Here is a 21,305-nt window from a genome sequence, read left to right as displayed (position 1 = left end):
AGCACAACATATTAAAAAAGACTCATGCCCAAGGATGTCACTGAAATATGTCAGAATGCTGGGGACAAAGGAAAGATGAGGGCTTGGGAGATGGGGGGAACAAACAGGTATCAGACACAAGATCTCACATCAGGGTGGCACGAACTTCTCAAAGACAACACTGGGGAGCTCAAAACAATGGAGCAACATCTTGAAAAGTCTGAGAGAAAATGAATTTTAACCAAATCTTCTTCTAGCCACTTAATCAAATGTGAGCGTAGAAGGAAAACATGTCCAAACACGCAAGATTTCAAAAATTCTACTTCCCATAAACCTTTTCTTCAGAAGCTACTGGAAGACGTGATTCACCAAAATGAGGAGACAGAACCAAAAGTGAAGAGTACACAGATCCAGGAAATAGGGTCTTCAACATAAGAATGGAATCTTCAGGATGGTGTATAAGACCTCAAATTTTTACAGCTCTGCATAAGGTCTAAACTGTCAGTTCAGATGGGAGCAGATCAGAAGCCTTGGGAGAGACTACTCCAAAAGATAAAATGTATAAAATGCTTGATGTATTTCAACAAACTGAGAAGCAATTTATAATTCTGGCATGATAGTTTATGGTGAATTACTGATGGGTACACAGAACACTAAGCAAATAAAAAATAAGACAATTACTAGCTCCAGGGAGAAAGCTGGATTAAAAAAAAAAGGTAATCATAGTACCTGGCTGTACTGTGAATAATATATATATAGTTATAATAACATAAACACTGAATACTGACAGAACCAAAAATTACTTGTGGTCAGCAGCCTTTAAGATGGCCCCTAATAACCCTGCTTCTTGGTATTCAAACTCTTACGTAACACTTCCCCTCTTGAGTTTGGGCTGGACTTACTCACTTCTAATTAAATAGAATAAATGGCAGACGTAATGGGTTGCCTAACATTAAGTTATACAAAGACTCTGGAGTCTATCTTGGGCTCGGTGTCTCTTGGCTCTTGCTGAGGAAGCAGGATACCATGTTAAGAGTGAGCAGCCCTGTGCAAGGAATTAAGGCCCTCAGTCCAACAGCCCGTGAGGAATTAAAGCCTGCCAACAACCACGAGAGTGAGCTTACAAGTGGATCCCTCGGCTCCGGTCAAGCCTTTCAGTTGAGCACAGCACCAGCCACAGGTTGACTACAATCTCATGGGACAACTTGAGCTAGAAGCAGCCAACACAGCTGCTCCCAAATTCTTGACCCCAGAAACTGTGAGATAATACGTATTCGTTGTTTTAAGGCACTATGTTTTGGAGTAATTTGTTACACAGCAATAGATAACTCATAACTATATTGGGAGAATGGGTGTAGTAAAATAGATTTGTGTTGGGAGAGGGGAGTAAGAGAGCTAAATCATCACTTTCCATAACAAGGAGTTAATATAAAATACCTAAAACTAAAAAAATATGCCAAGAAAGAGCCATATAAACATGTGTTTTCAAAATACAAAGAAAGATACCAGCTAAAAAAGTGTTTAGTTATCTCTGGCGGGTAGGAAGTGGATGAAGGGAAAGGTGGAACAAGAAACTATCAGAGTTTTTTTTTTTTGTTATAGGCCTTGTAGAACTATGTGGCTTTTTAAACTATCTACACGTATAACCTGAATACAAGTTACAAAGAAAATGAAACTACACTTAGGTGTTAACTCTCGTGCATCCAATAAAGCGTCTCTTTCACTGCAGTCTTTTGGGCATGTTAAGGAGTCTTAATACAAAGTACAAACCGAGTAACTAGAGGGAGCTAGAGCGTGGGCAGGCATTTTAGACCAGGGTTTTGAAAACCCGCTAATGAAACTGTTATGATTCTACCTTTCAGGAATCTTATCAGATAATGTCTTCAACGTGCTCATTCTTTTTTGGAGTGTATCAGAGCATAAAATAAATGTCAGCCCATTCAGACCAAACTCCACCTTACCTGCACAACTGCTAATAGTTCAATAAACGATTTGAGTAAATAAAGAGTTCCAGAAATAGACCCATTTTTGAAGATTCAAGTCATGCCTACCTGCTGTTCAATAGGACTTGACACTAACCCAGAGGGCAATTTAAGGGTAGTGCCATCGAGGCTGACCATTTGCTAAGAATTTTGTTCAGAATTCAAGTCTCCTTTGCTCCCCAAACTTCAGGTACCTTCTAGAGATTACGTACTTCAAACCCTCGCATTTTACACATGAGGAGAGTGAGGCCCAGAGCCAAGGAAACACAGTTAGCTGGTGAGAAAAGGGAGAGGAGCCGGTTCTCTTGGCACTTAGTCTAGGGCTTGCTCTCTAGGGTTCTTGTTTTCCCTTGTACCTGTTCAAGCTTCCCCGCAAGTCCAAAGGCATTTCTCAACTACATCATATTATTCAGTTTATGTAAACTACATTAGCTTTCACAGGGAACAAGGGATATTTCAGCAAAAGCAGGGGAAGCAATGGGAATACTCTAAAAGAATTTCATTAGATCATTATATAGACATATTTTTATAACAAATGGAGATGGTGGCAGTTACCAACATTAGTTTAACAGTCACTTAGTTTTCCTTTTCCTTTGAACTAGTCTCCCTTTTCTCTTAAGACCAACACACTATAGCAACCACAAAGTTACAGCAATCACATCATTTTGTTTTAATTTGGTTTTCCTCGTGGTTTAGCCAAAAACAGTTTGTCTAGTAGCACCACAACTGTAATACCAAGAGCTCTTGAAGATTCTGCAACAATACATTTTTTAAAATCTGCTAAATGGTTAGGTATTAGAACACTGCAGCCAAAAGGAAAAAGGAGAATTTTTAATAAAAATATTACAGGTGCTTCTTGATTTATGCAACTGTGCCCTTCCAGAAGATCTTAATAAACACAATATTTTGTATGCAATATAAAAGGCTCCTTTTGTTTAGTTATCATGGGGGATTATAAAGGCAAATAGCTTCTCATGTGCTTTAAGCATTTTAACATTTTCATTCTGGGTTCTGATCAATCATATTATGCTTACCAACTGGCCTGGCACTCCTGCTATCCCTTCATCACTTTTCATTAATGATCAGAATGAAATAAATGAGGCAAAGACACCAAACACTGAACCATAACAAGTTGAAGCTGCCAGAATTTGTGGAGTGAAAGAACAACACAAATTTAGGCTCCCTGACAATCCCCTAACATTCCTCTGTCAACACCAGACTACTCTTCCTACCTTCCAAAATACGCAAACAATTTACACTGAGTAAATGTATGCAAGTTAAGCGTGCATATCCCTCAGCAGAGTATCTGCACCTCCCTTGGGTCAATTGTAATGTAAAGTCTGACTCTACTGATCAGGAGTGGTCAGAGTGGGAGTCAAATCAGGGGGGAAAGAAAAAAAAGAACTTATCAATGAGCCAGAACCCAGATCCCAAGGTATCTGGGTTGGCTGCCAGGCCTGAATTACTCCCCAGAGGAGGAGCCCAGTATAGCCCAGCCCACCTTCTTCTGAAACCTTGAGATGAGCATATGTGGGCAAGACAACTAGATCTCTCCCAAGTCATTACGGAAGCTACTGGAACTTTGTAGCGTTTGATTCTCCTTTAGACCCTGCCTTGATTTCCACCCAAGTCATAAATTCCCCATACTTCGTTTTCCTCACTTTGAGAAAACAAGCATGGTGATGCGAACACAGCCTCAAGTACTTAACAGTCACACACAACATATGTCATGCTTTGTTGAAATTCCACACTTGGAAATGTGGTACTGCAAGAAACTGCAAGCTCAGGGGGACTGGTATGACTGATGAAATTTATTCTAAGAAGATATTTAATTCAAAAGTCAGCTATCAAGTGAGATGACCTGCAGGGTGTATACTTCAGAGATTCTCTGCTGCCTGACTGAGGATGTTGTGGTTAATGCTCTCCTCTTGAATCACTGAAGACTAATGTGCAGTCAATATAATTTTAAGTAGCTCACTGCATTGTGCTTCTTTGAAAACTGACCCTCCGTTCGGTTTCCCTAATCCCACTGGGTTATTTGTCCTGCTATCAACTTAGAATTTAACATGTTTTGAGAATTCCCTGTGAATGTGATAATGGCTTTCAGTCACCCTACCAAGCAGATGTCTTATGGAAGAGAAGAGTTCAATATGGCGCTAGTGTTTTTCAAAGAAGACTGTCACAGTTCCAGTCTATGGCCTCCTAACTTGTCTGCCCTTGAATATTCAAAGACTTCTTGAACTCAAAGAGCTTCTCACATGCTTGCTTACTGGAGCCAGCTCGGTTCCAGGTTCAGAGAGTGCCAAGCCAATGCCCCTAATTCCAATTATGATTCTTGTGTGCTTCCAGTATCCACTCCCTATGTGTTTATTTGGACAAGAAATAATTTTCCATGTGTATACTCGAGATGCTGGTAAGAAGCAGCTCACTGTGAGCACTGGCTGGAACTGGCTGGCTTTTCATATTCTGAAAAGCTACTAGGTCTTCTCATGATGCTGAGGAAAGCAGTCTTTGTGGGTTCTCTTTAAACAAGCTGGCCTATGCTGCTACTCAAGCGAAATAAGACACGTTAAATGTTCTCAGTCAGCTCTTTCAGCTTGACTTACTTCAAAAGTTGTCTGTCAATGTGGATATCAAGAAGACGTCTACATGACAACATACAAACTGTGCAGATGTACATGTGAGTCCCTGAAGAGCTGGCGGGATGCACGCTGCCCACTGAGCCAGAAGAACATGTGGACTGCCTCTGATGCACGGGATGTGGTTGGCCATTTTTTTCTTGTTATGAAATATGTAGTCAAAAATGACATTTTGGGTATTTTTGTAAAAATATTTGGTGAATATTAAGTTTAAAAAACATTTCACTCTATAAGCTGAATTAAGTTCCCACATTTCAGTCAAAACCTCAAACTGACAAGCAAATGGTTGTTTTTTTTAGCATATTTTTTAAATAATTGGTTATATTCATACACGCACACATAAACAAACACAGACTTAAAGCTAGGAAAGTCTGATCATTTTAGGCAGAATCTAGAAATCTAGAAAGGACACACAGTCATTTTATTAGATTGTCTATACATCAGTTTCTCCATAAGAATAACAGGGCTATTTATAGGAGTTTTCCACATAAATGAGAAGATGCTGATTACATGGTTCTGGCAGAGAAAGGTAACGTTCCCCAGGCAAAAGGGTTTAATTGTTCACACACGCCAAATGTGTCATGTGTCATATAAAGGGAACAGCTACATTTCTAACAACCTAGGACTGAAATACTATGAAAGTATTTCAAATATATACTTGAGTCAGAAGGCTTAATTATGAAATGAATATATATAGGTGTGATGTGTACATAATTGCTCAACTTACTATTCAGTTATAAGCAATTATCGAACGAGCAATAAGGGTCTTGCCTACCTCACATTGCTTTTTATACACCCCCCTCTTGGGTCTCCTGACTGCTACATCAGACTTTGCTAGTTACTCTGCTATTGTGCCCATGAGCCTAATTCTCCCAACTTTCTTTGCTGAGAATGGCTTTTTGCAACCTATGATATGCCTTCTCCCATATTGTAGCTTATTTTCCTTTTGCCTGGCAAATATTAGCCAAACTTATTTGAGAACAGAAGGGCTGGGGAAGGGTACATATGGGAATGCTTTGGCAGATATTACTTTTAAAAACTACCTAGATAGTTCTTCCTTCTGCAGCAGCTGTACACAGCAGCAGCCAAGGGAAGAGGCTGTGGGAGGAAACAGGGGGCAGGGAAGGGCTGGGTGTGCCAGAGAAGAATCTGCAAACTGCTCGAATACGTCAAGTGACAAATTATATATTATCAACAAATCATGAGGCGCAAAAGTTTTCTATAAAGATCCTGTCCTTCGTCCGTCCTTATTCTGAAGGAGCAGAACCCAAAAGAAAGATGTGTGCAGAGACACAAACACGAGTGACTTCAATTCCTCCCAGTTCAGAATGGATGCGTGACAGACTAATTTGCTCCCCTGGGTGTTTGAATTTCTCATATCTAAAAGTCTCTTTTAACTTCTTTCACTTGGGAAAGAAGCTGTAAGATATCATTCTAGACACAAGCAGAAGGGAACTCTGAAGCTCTACCATCCAGAGCAAAGCCCTCCACCAGGGCAGAGCCCCAGCCACATGCTCTCTCGGTAACATCATTTGCACACTTGCTTTCTCCGGCTGAACCATTTTGATTTTTACTACGAAGGGAGAGTCTCATTCCCTTTCTATCTAGCATAGGACCCCGGGTATAGCATTGCAAGCTATGCATTTGACTTATAACCTCATGTCTTTTGTCATCAAAATGTCAGTGGGTCCAAAGTTGGGAAGGGTAAGTGAAAAGAGCACTCTTGACCAGGGCAGTGTAAACCGGGTCAACCTTTTGGGAAAGCAGTTAAACAATATGTGTTTCAGTGCATTAAAAAGGTTTGTGTCCTTTGACTCAGCAATTCTGTTTCTCGAAAACTGAACCTAGCAAAATAATTGCAAATTCATAAAACAATATAAAAACTTCACACACAAAGATATGCTATGCAGTGCTTATATTTATCTAAGAAGGCAATGTAAATTGAAGGCAATGTAAATATCCCTCATCAGAGGAATTTAAATTAAATTAAATTTTGTGTGTCCATTCCATGGAATATTTTATACCAATGAAAAACACATCTTAGAAAGTGTTTTAGTAATATCAGAAATGCTTATATTTTAATGTTAAGATTAAAAGAGAAAGCAATATTCAAAAGTGTATCTACCAAATGATCTCAATTACGTCTTTTAAAAATGCATATTAAAAAGCTAAGAAAGGAGTAAACCAACAAATAAAAGTGTTGCCTGAAAGTGAGATAATATATGACATTTTTTTCTTCTCCTTTTTTGAGGTTTTTTTTCCCCCAGATGTCCTAAAATGGCCATGTATTCCTTTTATGATCAAAAAATAAAAACCATATTGAGGATATGAATGATTGAAGGGAAAAAGCACACCAAATATTTTGTTTCTTCTTTTTTGTGGAGATGGGTCTAATAACAGCAAGGTTAGAAGCTGAAATATAATAAAATATAATTGGATTTTATAACGGCCTAAAAAAAAAATCAACAACAAAGTAGATTTCTGGAACTCTATTTTCCAGATTGTGTCAGCCAAACTTAATTTAAAAGTAACATATTCCTGACTAGAAAGCTACACTACTCAAACTTACACAGGTATCAAGACTATATCACTTTGTTTCACGAATTTATTCAACATTCAACAAACATGTATGGCCCACTTCCTCCATGCCAGGCGCTGGGGATCTAATAGTGAACAAAACAGATGGGATTTGTGCACTTAAGAAGCTTACAGTATAGTAGGGCTGAAAGGGACGATTTGTATACATCAACCCAGCTGAAACTGATTCAATTACTCCTGCCAAAATCAGATGCTAGAACTATAAAGAATTTCCTATCATTCCATGCTTAAAAAAAAACTCCAGCTATTACGTCACATCTTACTCCCTCTCTCCAAAGAGCACTTAGTGAAATATACAGGAACTTTTGAGCAGTGGTAGATAGAAATCTAGAACACCCAGGAGTTGGTGTGAAGAGCAAAGGCTCTAGAAATGCACCCGCTGTGGGTTCAAGTTCACTCACCAGCTGTGCTGGTGCTGCCTTGCACAGGCAAACTGCTTTCTATGTCTCCTTTATTAAAATATAATGATAGTGAGCTTACTGTTGGTTTTGTTCCGAGGACTGAAGAAAATCATGACCTGGCAAGCGTGCCCAGCACAACACCAGGCACAGAGTAAGTGCTTCACAAACTAATCCTTTCTCTTATCCATAAAATATACGTGTTTACACATAAAAACAACAAAGAATCATCAGGTAAGGACATAGATGTAAAAGTCAATGAAATAGGGCATTGGGGTAAGTGGTAGTGACTGCTAATGGGTCTACTGGGTACAGGGTTTCTTTTCGGGTAGTGAAAATGTTCTAAAATTAATAGTGGTGATGGTTACACAACTCTGAATATACTAAAAAACCACTCAGTTGTACACTTTAAATGGGTGGGTTGTATGTTATGTGAATTATATCTCAATAAAGCTGCTATAAAAAATTGTATTAAAAAAAGTGTCAATGAAATATTTTCCTCAATATGCCCAAAGGGGCCAACAGCTATTCTTTGCAACCAATGAGACCATCTGCATTTTGTAATTAGGAAATATATCTTCAGTTCCAAATCACCACAATATTAAGGCTCTTTCAAGATTTTCTACCCAACTCCTTTACAGGGAAATGATAAACAAGCACACAGGACAATACACACAAAATCTTACAAGATAACTTCTTAAATCTTTTACTATACCTAAGTCCTCAGAAAAGTTTTCGTTTAAAATGTTTTACCTTCTGTATTCACATACAAGAATACTTTTATGCTACAATACCAACCAACCAAAGGGGTAACAAAACGCCTTTATACGGTGAGCTTAAAACCAACTGCTTCATTACTTAACACCAATGTCACTACCAAAATATATACACAAATGACACAAAAGAACAAATGTTTAGTCTAAAAATATTAAGCTGAATCCTACCTAATAGCAGTTTATTTTTCACATTGACAAGAGATGAAGTGACTGTCGGTGTTATTGCTTTCCAGCAAAACACGCAGTCACTCATCATATCCAAATTTTGGCCACATTACTTCATCAGGAAAGCATAACACAGGTAGGTCCAAGAGTAAAGCAAAACCCAGGAAAATGGCACAGACAAGCCTTCCCTGCTCCCTTCCTTACTCACTCTTTCATTCAACAAATCTTTATCGAGTATCTACTATGTGAAGACCTGGTTTCCACTTTTACTTTCTGTATTTTTCTAAGAAGCTGGTAACATCAGTTTCAGTAATCTTAGAAAATATTGTGATATGAGTTTAGTGGTTGTTTATAATATATATCATTGAACCAATTTTATTAAAAAACATTTTTTTGCACTATTGTACACACAATCAGAGGTAATTAAGATGGTGTACAGTCCAACAAATATACAGGTTTCATTTTCTATTTGGGTTGCCTTTTGCATGTGAAAATGGGCAGCACTGTGGAAGGTGCATCCTTTGAGCTGCTCTGCCACCAATGGTGATGAATCTCAAGGAACCATCCATACTTTCACTGGCAACCACCATTACAAGATGGCCCAGGAAGGTGAGGGGAAAGTTCACGGCTAATACACAGACTGCCACTAACGAGTAGTTCTTTTAGCCCCTCAAAACCTCTGTGGAGTTCATGTTAAGGATCAAGGCTGGACTCTTTTTCTCGTTAGCACAGTGATTAAACAACACTGCTCACTCGCCAAACTCACATCCCGGGGATTGATTTATCTCCATTTAGCACAGTACTGATAGAGAGCAAGCCCATTAGCCATCTTCAAGTTCCCCATTACTGCATAGTTATCACCATCACTGGTATGGCAGGTAATGAAATGCAGTAGTAAAAGTGGGCATCTTACTCCCCTTGTGAGTCAAAGCTGAATTTATAAAATCACTGGCAAATACCTCAATCAACAGGAATATTTCACTTAGTATTGTACCAACTCCATGCTCAGTTACTGAAAACACAAAGTAAGCTTGAATTAATATTTAATCTCTTGAATCAAAATTTAAAAAGAAATGTTCTATTTTCAATAATAAGATTGGTAAGTAAATGCTGCAGAATAGGAATAACATACCATATGATAGATCCATCATCAATTACGTAGGATCATTTGCCTTCTAATGAGTTAGCTTGAAACCCCCTATACTGCACATTTAAACACTATCCGCTTCACGACTTTGGCGATGCAGGAGAAGCAAAAGAATTTCAGAACATCTCTGGTGGTTTAAAAGAGAATCATTTACTTCTCCAATTAATTATCTTTAAAACATTAACTCCCAAGATCACTTTTCTTTCCTTGGAAAACACATAGAACATCAGGTGAAAGACCTCACGTAAACACAAGCATTCTTCCTCTCAAACCAGGCATTTAGTCTTCTCAATAAAACCATACTTACTATCCAAAATTGCCATTTCTATTTCCATCCTCCTCTCTGAAAACTCCCCAAGTTTTCTGAGTACAATCCTTTATTTGCTACTTTATTAACTTTCCTTAAGACTTTGGGTTTCTGAACTATTTCAAAAATAATTCAGCAGAGACCACACAGAAATGAAGCTACCACATCTGGCTCACTGGAGAAACAAACAGTAAGGTCTACCCCACCATATTAGTAAATTAGGAAGAGTGGTACCAATTAGTTGTTCATTAAGCCCCCTCAAAACCTCTGTGGAGTTCATGGATCAAAGCTGGACCCTCTTTTTTCATTAGCACAGTGATGAACAACTCTGCTCACCTGCCACACTACAGTATCTTGACAGACACTATCTACCCCGTGAGGTCAACATGGCAAGTGCCTCTGTCCATTTTACACCTGAGAATATGAGGCACTGCACATGTGACTTCCTTAAAGTGAAAGGGTCAAGCAGCTGACAAAGGTCCAGGACATCCCCTCTTTCCCAAGACAGTGGTTCTCAACCTTGTTTGCACATTAGAATCCCTTGGGGAGCTTTGAAAAAACACCAATGTCAGAGAGCCAAACCAGACCAAATTGCCAACCCAGACCAATTAAATGCCTAGATGTGGTATCAGGGCATCAGCACGTTTTAAAAGCTCTCCAGGTGATTCAAAGGCACAGAGCTGAGAACCGCTGCCCTATAATCTAGATGTTTAAAAGACCATCATTAGCAAATACCAGTTTTCTTTCTCTCACTTCCTTTTCTTCAGTGGCTTTGTTAACCAATAGGAGAGTGGAGGGGACCAGAATGACAGAGTGGCAGAGTGGTGGCAAATGACAATCATAATAGTGAACAACAGATGCAGCCCAACCAAGTATGTTCTCGGGTAGAGCAAAAAAAAGGCCCAATAAGAAACATAACTCAATAAAAATCAAAAGGAAAATACATCTTGAAAGCTAAAAAGCCATGTTCAACACATATGTATTTACACACACTGCTGTATACACCATGTTTTTTCTGGGTTTTTTTCCCCTCTAAAAAAGAGCAAATTTTCAAACAAATAACTATACATAGGAATGTGTGTCCCAAATGTCAGGAACGAAATGCTAAGGAAATTCTTTCCAACATCTGCGAATAATTTTGTACAATACATCATTGCTCCTATGCATTCACCTTAAAGAAGAAAGATCAGAGTAGAAAAACTACACATCCAAAAGCAGTAATAGTTTTTCTCTCCTATTAAGCAGGATCTGAAACCCACTAATTATTTCCAGAGGGAACGTCTTTCGTAACACTTTATTCCTGAGCACAATTTGGTTCTTAGGCAACCAGGACTTCACGTACTGGCAGTTAACACTAGGGGAAAGTCTGCGTTGAAAAGAACCCTCCTCCAGTGAGGAATTCTAAGCACAAGAAACAATTAGGTATTTAGTAGGGATTTCATATTCCAGTCTTGCTGTTCCCCACCACCATCCAAAGAAATCACAAGAACACTCCATATTCCCCGAAGACTGCAAATATGAGCTCTTAAAATTTCTAGGATCTTAAAAGACACACACATACACACACGCGTGAATGCACAGAACAAATTAGGTTTGTGAAAAACACTACCAGTTATACAATACCTTCAGAATGAAAATACCAGGGAAGAGATTTTATTCAACTCAATCTACAGGGCATTAGTCAAAGGCAACTGACAGTTTTATAAGTGCTCAACGTGAAGCTCTTTGTTAGTGAAACCTCATACTAGAAAACTACAGCGGCTTACTTTCCCCTCCCCTTCTCCCCAAATCCATCTCTTTTAGCTCTGCCAAATAACTGGCTCCGAATGTGTGTGTTCTGTTTCTCTCTTTGTTTTTCCCAAAAGGGAAAAATTAATGGTCAAGTGGGTTTAATTTTTAAATTGGTCCAAGAGCTTTAAACACACTGTACTGAGAAAAAATGCAAATGGAATGCTCTTGAAAATGGTTGCACATTAAACACACATCTTATGACCCAAGCCTTTACTAAGACGAGTTCTTAAATTCTATGGAGGTCAGAAGTTTAGTTTATTCAGCAAGAATAACTCTATTAACAGCTCCAGCTCCTTCTTGTCACCACAGTAAACATTCACACATTCCAAATTCTAGAAAATGTGAGGCAGTTAAAAGAAGGTTGGAGCTGCTGAAGGCTCCATTACCGTGCCTGAAAAGCTTCTAAAGCTATCAGTCTGTGTATGAATGTACAGAAGGCATCCACCAGGATGGAGGGATCATAACATAGAAAGGCAGGTATATCAAACTCAGGAGACTGATTTTTCATAGAACAAGGTGGAACTGGAAAGGCTTTATATATATTACTACCAAATAATAATAATGAATAACAATACTGTAAAGCTCTTTAAACATATGCCCAGAGGATCAGAATTCCATATCAACACATGTACTGCTATAGTTTTTAACAGATTTTTTCCTAAATAATCCCACCTGTTATTAGAAGCTAACGTTCAAGTCAAAACCCAGCAGACTTCTAAGCAAAGTGAAAAATAACCCAAGCCTTACAGCTGTTCGAGAAAGTTGTGGCTAATTTGTGGCTAATACAACATCTACCACTCAGTGAGGTCACACTGCAGGAACTCAGTCCTACCTCACATTGGAATAAATAAAATCATGACAAGCAATAAAGTGATGGGCGCTAAGTCATAGCTAAGAAATGGAAGACAGTGCTTCACCCTAATGAGTAAATTATCTAAGTACAAAAAAATCTTACTTTAAAGTTTATGGAAATTAACTCTTACTCTCTCCAAATCTTTTTCTGTTCCTGAAATTCAGCACCTAAACTAATTAACTGTGACCTTATTTATGTCTTGATTCCTTTTCTACACTTCTCATAGCAGGATACCATTCTGAAGCTCTTATCCACCACTTCTGCTCTAATGAAAATCTAAGGGAAGGCAAACTGTGCCCAACCCAGAGAGGCAATGAGAGAGAAGCTTGCTCCCCACATGGGACCCCTTGCCCTGGAGGTGTCAGACCAGCAAGCAAGATTGGTAAATTGTAATTTCAGTTCCTCTTACATCAGTTCTTCGTAATGTGGTTGCATAGTACATACTGTTTTAAATGGCTTCCCAGCTAAAAACAGCAAGAGGGAGGAGCCCCCAAACCCCCAAAATTTCTAAAGCCAAAATTAAATTTTAACTATCACTTTGATTTGAGCAAACAAGAGAGCTCCCCATATCTACTGCTTGCATTCCCTTTCTGATTTTCCTTCTTATAAAATTTAACCTTTATTTTTCCTTACTAATGCTGTCTACAAAACTTTTTATCTAATTATGAAATATATCCTACAAGAGTATATTTAATGTAATATGCAGAACTCAAAAGATTTTTCTAAGAATTGCTTTTCTATATTAAAACTACTTGAGCTGTTCTGTCTTCTGACAATTATACTCACACCTGTCACCTGTTTTTCATTCTTCATTTTTATTCTCCTTTCATTCCCCAGTTTGTCACTATCCTTAACTACTTTCTCTCAACTACTTCTTTCCCCAATATATTCCCCTTTCCCATCCACTCAGCCTATTTTGCATATATATTTTACTTTCTCCCCTTTGCGTTTCATCCCTCACGTTTTTCCCCTTTGATACAGAGGAACCTAAACAATGATTTTCAGTCTCAGACCCTTCTAGTTCCCTCAACTTTGCCCTTACTCCTCTCCCAAAAGACCATGACATTGACAACTGTCATCTCCTTTATGCTTGCCCAACCTAGCTTAGAGGAAAAAAAAGTTTCGCCTATGTTCTTCATTTTCCTTTGTTCCCCTGGTGTACCCTGGGGCATACTTCTTCTTGTGTGGCTCTCTCCTTGGTATTTAGTTTTTAATTATCTGTTGGCCTCTGTCAATGACACTGGCTATCTGAAACATGCTGTACTTGATGATTATGTGCTATGAGATGTGGCCAACCATGGTCTGGATCTACTATCAGTATGGCACATGCGTGATTTGTATTTCCAATAGCAATGATAGATTAATCCTGATCCATTTCTTACGTACCTTGTTTCTCTTGTGACTGATAGGTTGCACTTGCCAGATGGCCTGCTGAGTTAAGGGGCAGGAAAGGTGCTATGTCTCTGGCTGTAGAAGAGAACTGACTGGCTCAATTGGGGCTTAAGCCTTTGCCCTTGACTTCATTAGCTCTGAACACCAACCAGCCACAGTGACATCATGGCAATGGCCCTCGCTAAATGCAAGAACCCTGGCTCAATTCAGAAGGTAAATATAAGCCTCGACAACACAAAAACAACCACATCAAGACAGACAGATCTGCTGGCACGCTGAGGAGAAAATAAACTTGAGACCTATCTCCCTTTCTAATTCCCATGATTTCTCTTAGGGAAAAGGCAACCCCTCACCCTGCTTCTCACAGTCCTTCCATGCTAGCACTTAAAGCAGAGAACCACTTTCAGGGACACTTGATGTGTCCTGAACGTAAAAGCAGCCATGAACAAAAAGACAAACAGTCCTTATTTCAACAAAAATCCAGAGAGCATAAAAACCACTTTTCTTTCCTCTTTGAAAACAACAAAGCAAATTCCCCTTATAGGTGGACACAAACACATCATGGGGAAGAGGGCATGGGGAAATACATAAAAATAAATTGTATTTACCTTCTTCTGTTTCATGCCACACGATCCCTTCCAAATTCACACTGGTCCCAGGTTCACAGGGCCCAAGACACTCGGGCTCTGTCACTACTCCAACTTCACATGTATTGACACCCACGGAACGAGTCCGAACCAGAAGCTGCTCAGCCGGTGCTGCAATATTGGATGAAGATGGGGAAAAGTAGGAGGGTAGAATCTGAGGCGTGAGACTGCTGGAAATCGGCGGTGGTGGTGCTGGCACTGTAAACAGGGGGTCAACCTGAAAGACAGACAGGCTTACTGCAGTGGTGCTGCATTCTGTGAGGTTTTTCAATGCAATCTGTTTACATCACTTCTAGAATATATCACCATTCCAAATTCCATTTGCAATTATAATACGCTTTGAGTGTTTTAATGGTGCCAAAATATAAAGCAGAATAGAAATGAGCATTTTATTTTTTCATGCCAAACAAGGTAAACACTGGAGCTGTAGCTTCCTGAGTTACAGGCAGGCCTTCGGTGTCCTTCTAAAAGCACCCAGAGACAACCTTTAGCCTCAGTAGAAGTGAATGAAATATGCTTTGCAAAATTAAGACTATTTCCCACTTGTAATGAAATCTTATTTTCAAAATTACAATATTTTCCCAAGGAAAAACAACAATAAACACTATATATGCATCATTGGATATTTAAGCACAGGAGATAGACTAAAATTGTTTTCAAAGTACTTTATAAACCATAATGAATTAAATCACTACTAAAATATATTAACTTATTCTGCTGAATATATAAAATACATAAACTTGATTACACACACCAAAACACATAAACTGGATATTATTAGCATGTATTAAACATCAACTCCTAAGTAAGTGGTCTATGGCAAAGTTTAGCAGAATTCATATAAATGGGGAAATAAATGTGTGTGCCCAATATCAAAGACGTTGAGTTTCTCCAATGCACAAGTCCTTTAGTGGTTCAACTTGTAAAGATCCCTGATGAGTTTGACCAAGAGTCAGCAGCCCTCTCTCTAAATCCAGGAGACAGAAATGACAGCCAATACAAGATCTTGTGGTGCAGTTATCTTCTTTGCATCCTCATCCTGAGGAGAGCAGCAAAGGAGTTCTTTACCACAAAAAGTTCAGGAGTGTGGCCATAATGAAACCAAAGGCTATGCATGTCCTAAAGAGGTGGATCACCAACCAACTCATTCATTCGTTCGGCCCATTTTAACAACTGTTGTGACTACTACAGAATAGCTTTAGCCTTGCTGACAGGTTATCAAGTGGGAAAGAGCCAAAAGCAAAGCACGTCCACACCAGGACTCCAGATCAGCTACGATCTCATGCTGTATAGAGACACCGCCTACACATAAGGGACGACACCGTGTATGTTTTATCAGTCGGGCTAACACATCGTATGTGTAAAAACGACACATAGAAGGTTGTTCTGGTAAAATGCCATCTTAGTCTGTTCACATCTTCCCAGTTAACCTTTGTAAGAAATCAACACTTGGCTACAGACGTAATATCACAGTCTCTGTTGTTTCAAAAAAACACAAAAAGAGTATATTTCAAGATAAGTCACATGAGGAAGTGTGCTCCTAGTTAAACAGCTGAAGCAGTCATCTGCGTGGGCTCCTTGTTCATATGACTGTAGGAACTATTTCTACAGTTTGCATTTCACTAAAATGATAAACTGACGTTCACTTGCTTGAGTGATCCAAGATGCAATGGAACAGCCTGCATCCAACTGCATGTTAAAGAAACTTAATTTCCTGCTCTCAAAGCTGCCATAAAACTTCTTTTGCTCCATGCTTTTTATTGTTCTGCATTCTTCATCACAGAGCCCAAGAAAGAAAAGCATTTAACAGCCCCAAACCCCAGATCTGGTGATTTATGCTTTCGTGTAAATGCAGCTTAATGTGGATCAAAGTTCGCACTGATAGTTCCTATTTTAAAACTGAGCTGACAAATGAAGAAAGCGGGTCTGAGGGAGGAAATTTAAAGGGGGAAAAAAATCCAATGCTACCTTGTAGCCTTTATTACGACTAAAAGATTGTGTGAGGTTAGAATCATTTTCCAGAATTAAAAAAAAAGAGACCAAAGAATACTATAAACCAGCTACTGCACTTTTTTTGCCAACCTCTTAATTTGTATAGTTAGTTGTAAAATGACCATAATTTGACACTACACATTCAAACTGAAAAGACAAAATGGAACAACATTCTCAAGATATTTTTTGTTTCTCTTGATCGACAGCCTACATTAACTCCAATAGAAAAAATGTAGCTTCAATTGGAAAAACAAGAAAATGAAATAAAAAGAGGTGAGGAGCCTTAGTGAGCATCAATTCTCTGATTTTGGATGTCCGGACACAATGAGACAATGCGTCCAACAGAAGTTATAGGCATAGGGCATGTTGACACTAGGATTTTGGCCCCAACTGTGACACTAATTAGCTTGTGCCTTTGGAGAGTCATTTAATCTCACCGAGGCCCATTTTCCTCAACTGGAAAATGTATTCTTTGGTCTTCTAATATTGACGACAAATCCTATCACAACAGAATTTCTAGACTAAATCCCTATTTCAACATAACTCTGCTTATGAATACATTTGCATACAGCTACAGACTCTCATAGTATTTGTGATAGTTATGTAATTCCAAAGATCAAATTCCCGAAGAATCTAGATGACTTGAGGATCTACTAGCAAGTTAACTGTGTTTATTTCCATTAACACAATCCAAATGCAATGGAAAAAGTTTAGTTGATGACATCCATAGAAGGGACCTTGCAGCCCTGTCCCCACATGTTACAAAATGAGAAAACTAAGGTTGAGTTTAACTATAAATACAAACTTAATCATAAACAGCCCCAATGTGATGATGGTCTAAAACCCTTGAACTTGATAGGTAAACTTGATAGGTAATATAAAGGTTCAACTCTTTGACTTACAAGTGAATGTCTTAGTTTTTCCCCTGCACTGGCTTCCTTAGGATAGCTTGAAACTGTCATTCCCTTAGGTACCAGATCATCACTACCAGTGAGCAGAGAAAAGGAAATCTTCTCCCTTGGGATTTCAAGATTTGGAGTAGAGAACAAAGACCCCTACTGGGGTCCCTCCTCCCCAGACGTCACCAACCAGAGAGGGGTGTGGGGATTTACAGCCACTCCCAGAGGTGTTTTATTTGGCAGGTATGCTACTTTTAAAAACAGTCCAATTTTTCGCCAACACACAAAATTAGGGAAAAGCCCGAATTCCACTATCTCTTAAAATAATAACTGAATAATATGCAATACTGGGCCCACAATCCTCATGGCATGAACTGACAGGGCTGAGTTTCCCTTCAACCTTGCAGTAACCTGCCCAGATGCAGGGTAGCCTCTGGAAAAGCCCTTCCAGCTTTTCCCTCAGACAATCACAGAATGCTTTAGCTACAGGCCATCTAGCCCAACCTACTCATTCTACAGAAAAATGTGACCCATATTTGTGCAAGAGCAATAAGCTATCTCTAGTGGCAGCCCAGGTGAGCATAAAAGAGCAGCATCCTACAAGCAGAAAATTTACAGTAGGAGTTCAGCAGACACCAGGAGACAAAAGAGATGTGGAACGAAAATAATTCAATGTGACCAATTCTTTCTGCCAGCTAATGCCCCCAGTGGGAGATGTTCCCCCCAAAAGGTTTCAGTTCCCTTGTGTATCTCATGGTGTCTAACACAAAGCCACATGTACCATATGTAAAGCAGGATTTTAAAGGATTTTCAATAGTTATTTTTGCCTTATACAAAAGATCAACTCCACTGCACCCTGATTTCTCAGGTCACTGATCCATACAATGAACCATAATTTCTTCAACCAATGAGGCTTGTTAAGACAGGGGGTAGCAATAGTCCCCAAAAGGACTCCCTCCAGTGAGGAGGCAGCATACACTTGGACTCGGTAGTGGTGGACCTCGGGGCTGTGTTAGTAGACAGGCTTGGGTTCAAAACCTGACCCTATCAGTACTGGCTGTGTGGGACCCTAAGCAAGTTACCTGGCCTTCCTAAGGCTCAATGTCTGGATCTAGGAAATGGGAGGAAGAATAACAATTACCTGCATAGGGTGGCAGTGAAGACTCAATGAGATAATTCAAGCAAAGTGAATGCTCAACATAATGCTTACTTAGCTCAGTAAACACTGACTTTGAAAAAGAAAAAAAAAGTCCCCGCCCTGATATTACAGTTCCCTAACCCTGCACGCAACCTTACAAAGCTCCTTTTTATATCCTACTACATTTAACATAAATCTATAATCCCCTCCAAATGCATGGTTAAGTGCAGTTAAAGTGTGTTAAAAGTATAAGAAAAAGGGCTTAACCCTGAGAAGCTCAGCCTGGGGAAATACTGCTCCTTTCATACACGGGCATCTGGCGGCAGTCGACCAGCTTAATCCACCGCCACTTTATTGGAGGTCCTGAGGAGTCCTACACTTCTACAAAATCTCCTTCCACTAATCTCTAGTTGCACCTCTTTTTCATGCACTGCTCCCCCTAAAGTCTCCTTTTACTCTCCTAAACCTGATCACATATCCACCCAATACATAATTACTACACACCTGCTGTATGCCAGGCACGGTGCAGCCTGCTAGCAAAACAGGAGTGGGCAAGACTGGCATTAATCAAATAATCATACAAATACAGCAAAATTACAACTGTAACTGCAGAACCACATCCACAGGGCTGTCCGTGGTGGCCTGAGTGCCAAAACCAGCATGGAGTGGGAGACGCTGTGGTGCAGGGATCAGTCTCTGGAGCTGGAACCCAGCTGTACCTTTAGAGTGAACATAACATTAGGCAAGTCACTTGATCTCTCTGGGACTCAGTGGCTTCATCTGTAAAATGGAAATAACACCTGGCTAATGTGACCACTACATGAGCTCATACAAACAACCTCAGTTCAGGGCCCAGGACAGAGAAGCACTCAATAAATAAAAGCTATTGCCATTTTCAATATTATGATCATTATTACAAATAGACTTGAGACCTGAACTAAAAGAAAATCAATCAGCAGTTTGGCCCTGTAAGGCCAAATGCTAGAATATGCTACATTCAAAGGCAATTCAAGAAAGGCAGTTATGTTTCTAAAAGGAAGTAACCTAAAATAATAATAATCAGGTATTCCATTTAAAAATTGATGGGGAATTATTAGCCTAATAATACTAACAACTGGAATAAAAGATCAGAATAGAAAACTGGCCAGTTTTAGCAATGGTTCCTTTGTCAAAGCTCTTTTCTGTCATCTTGATGGGACAATGATGTAACCTATTACAGCCCAAAAGAGGAAAGCAGGAAAGCAGCCATCTCCAGTGGAAAAAAAAAGCCCCATAAGTCTAACAGCTGGTGGTGGCAGCCTGTCAAACTGAGGAAAGTTAATGTCAAGAACAGACGTGCGGCAGTCTCTCACTGTTATTTTTGCATGATTATTCCCAGGTGTTGGTGCACGCTGAGCAGTAGCCTGGCTATTTATCACTCGAGAGAGCCTAAGAGCATGGGAGTGGGGGAGCAGGGAGGGTAGAGGGAGGCGGGGAAGAAAAGGTTATTTACACAGATAGCGGCACTTAGTGTGTGTAACCAGAGGGCTGGAAAAAAAAGTCTGCAGAGAGATCCTGGCAATATTTTCTCTGTTCATCTTATTTCAAGGGCTTCCTGAGTGCTGATCAGCAAGGAAGGCTCCAAGCTGGAGTGTCAATGGCGGCAGCTTTGCATCACTCGAGCACTGACTGTGTCAGCCAGTGATGGTTTCCATTACCCGGAAACTGACAGCACAGGAGGAAAGGTCACCAGGGCAGGGCTAGGGGTGCTCCAGTGGGCACTCCTGCTCCCCTCAGACCCAACAAGGAGACAGTCAGGTGGCTCTGCTGCAGGGATGCCAGTGCTCCCAGGCAAAGGGAGAAGGGGGAGCTCAGGGCTGGGAGACCGGCAAGCCTCAATGAAAGATTCCCTCCCACATCCTGGAGCAGGTCTGAACCCTGACTGGGGAACTTGCCCCAGGTTTCTTCCATCTGTTGCCACAAATCTCCACACTCATCTTGTTATTAACCCCTCAATCCTGGGATTCTCAAATAACCACCAACCAGAGTGGGAATAGCATTTTATTTTGCTCAGTCAATATTTTTACATTCTATGAGCGTGCTGGGGCACAATTACTTAATGCTCACGTTTTCTCCATATCCTAGTACTTGTCTGTTTTATGAGATTGCCCACAGTCACCTCTTTAATTTAAAAAGCATTAGACAGAGACTGCACTTCGTGTAGGGGAAATCACAGCTCTTTAAAGGTGACCACGGCTGGCCGCAGTCTCGCACTTTGCATTTTAACCACCTTTTCTGCCTGACATCACTGCTTCATTAGCAAAGCAAGGAAAACTTAAAATTCTGTTTCCTTAAGCATTGATCTTTTCTCCAAAATGAATCATCAAGGTTTAATTTCCATCCCTGACTGATAAACTTGGAACAACTGTATATTGGTCATTCCTGTCTTTCCTAAATGTAGTAAACTTTTTCTTTTAGAACAATGATCAAAGCAATGTGTGCTTTATAGCTTGTTGTGAAAACAACATGGGCAGATTCTTACTAAGGCAGGCCCCACACATTTTCCATCTCCTTTAACTCTCACAACACCCCCAATTTTTATAGAGGCAGAAACTGAAGATCT

General features: G+C 39.8%; 1 protein-coding gene across 5 annotated transcripts in view; it reads right to left on the bottom strand.

Annotated features, from left to right (window-relative positions):
* Positions 1-21,305, bottom strand: part of ZNF608 (zinc finger protein 608) — a 101,568-nt gene that overhangs the window by 40,420 nt on the left and 39,843 nt on the right. For all 5 annotated transcript variants that reach the window (XM_087429863.1, XM_087429861.1, XM_087429864.1 and 2 more), the window contains one exon: positions 14,636-14,891. In XM_087429863.1, coding sequence (XP_087285989.1) covers positions 14,636-14,891 — 256 coding nt within the window. The remainder of the gene's footprint in view (positions 1-14,635; positions 14,892-21,305) is intronic.

Source organism: Ceratotherium simum, chromosome 4 (genome assembly GCF_057802395.1).
Source record: "Ceratotherium simum simum isolate JZ-2026a chromosome 4, ASM5780239v1, whole genome shotgun sequence".
Taxonomy (NCBI): Eukaryota; Metazoa; Chordata; class Mammalia; order Perissodactyla; family Rhinocerotidae; genus Ceratotherium; species Ceratotherium simum.
This window is presented reverse-complemented; position numbering and strand designations above follow the sequence as displayed.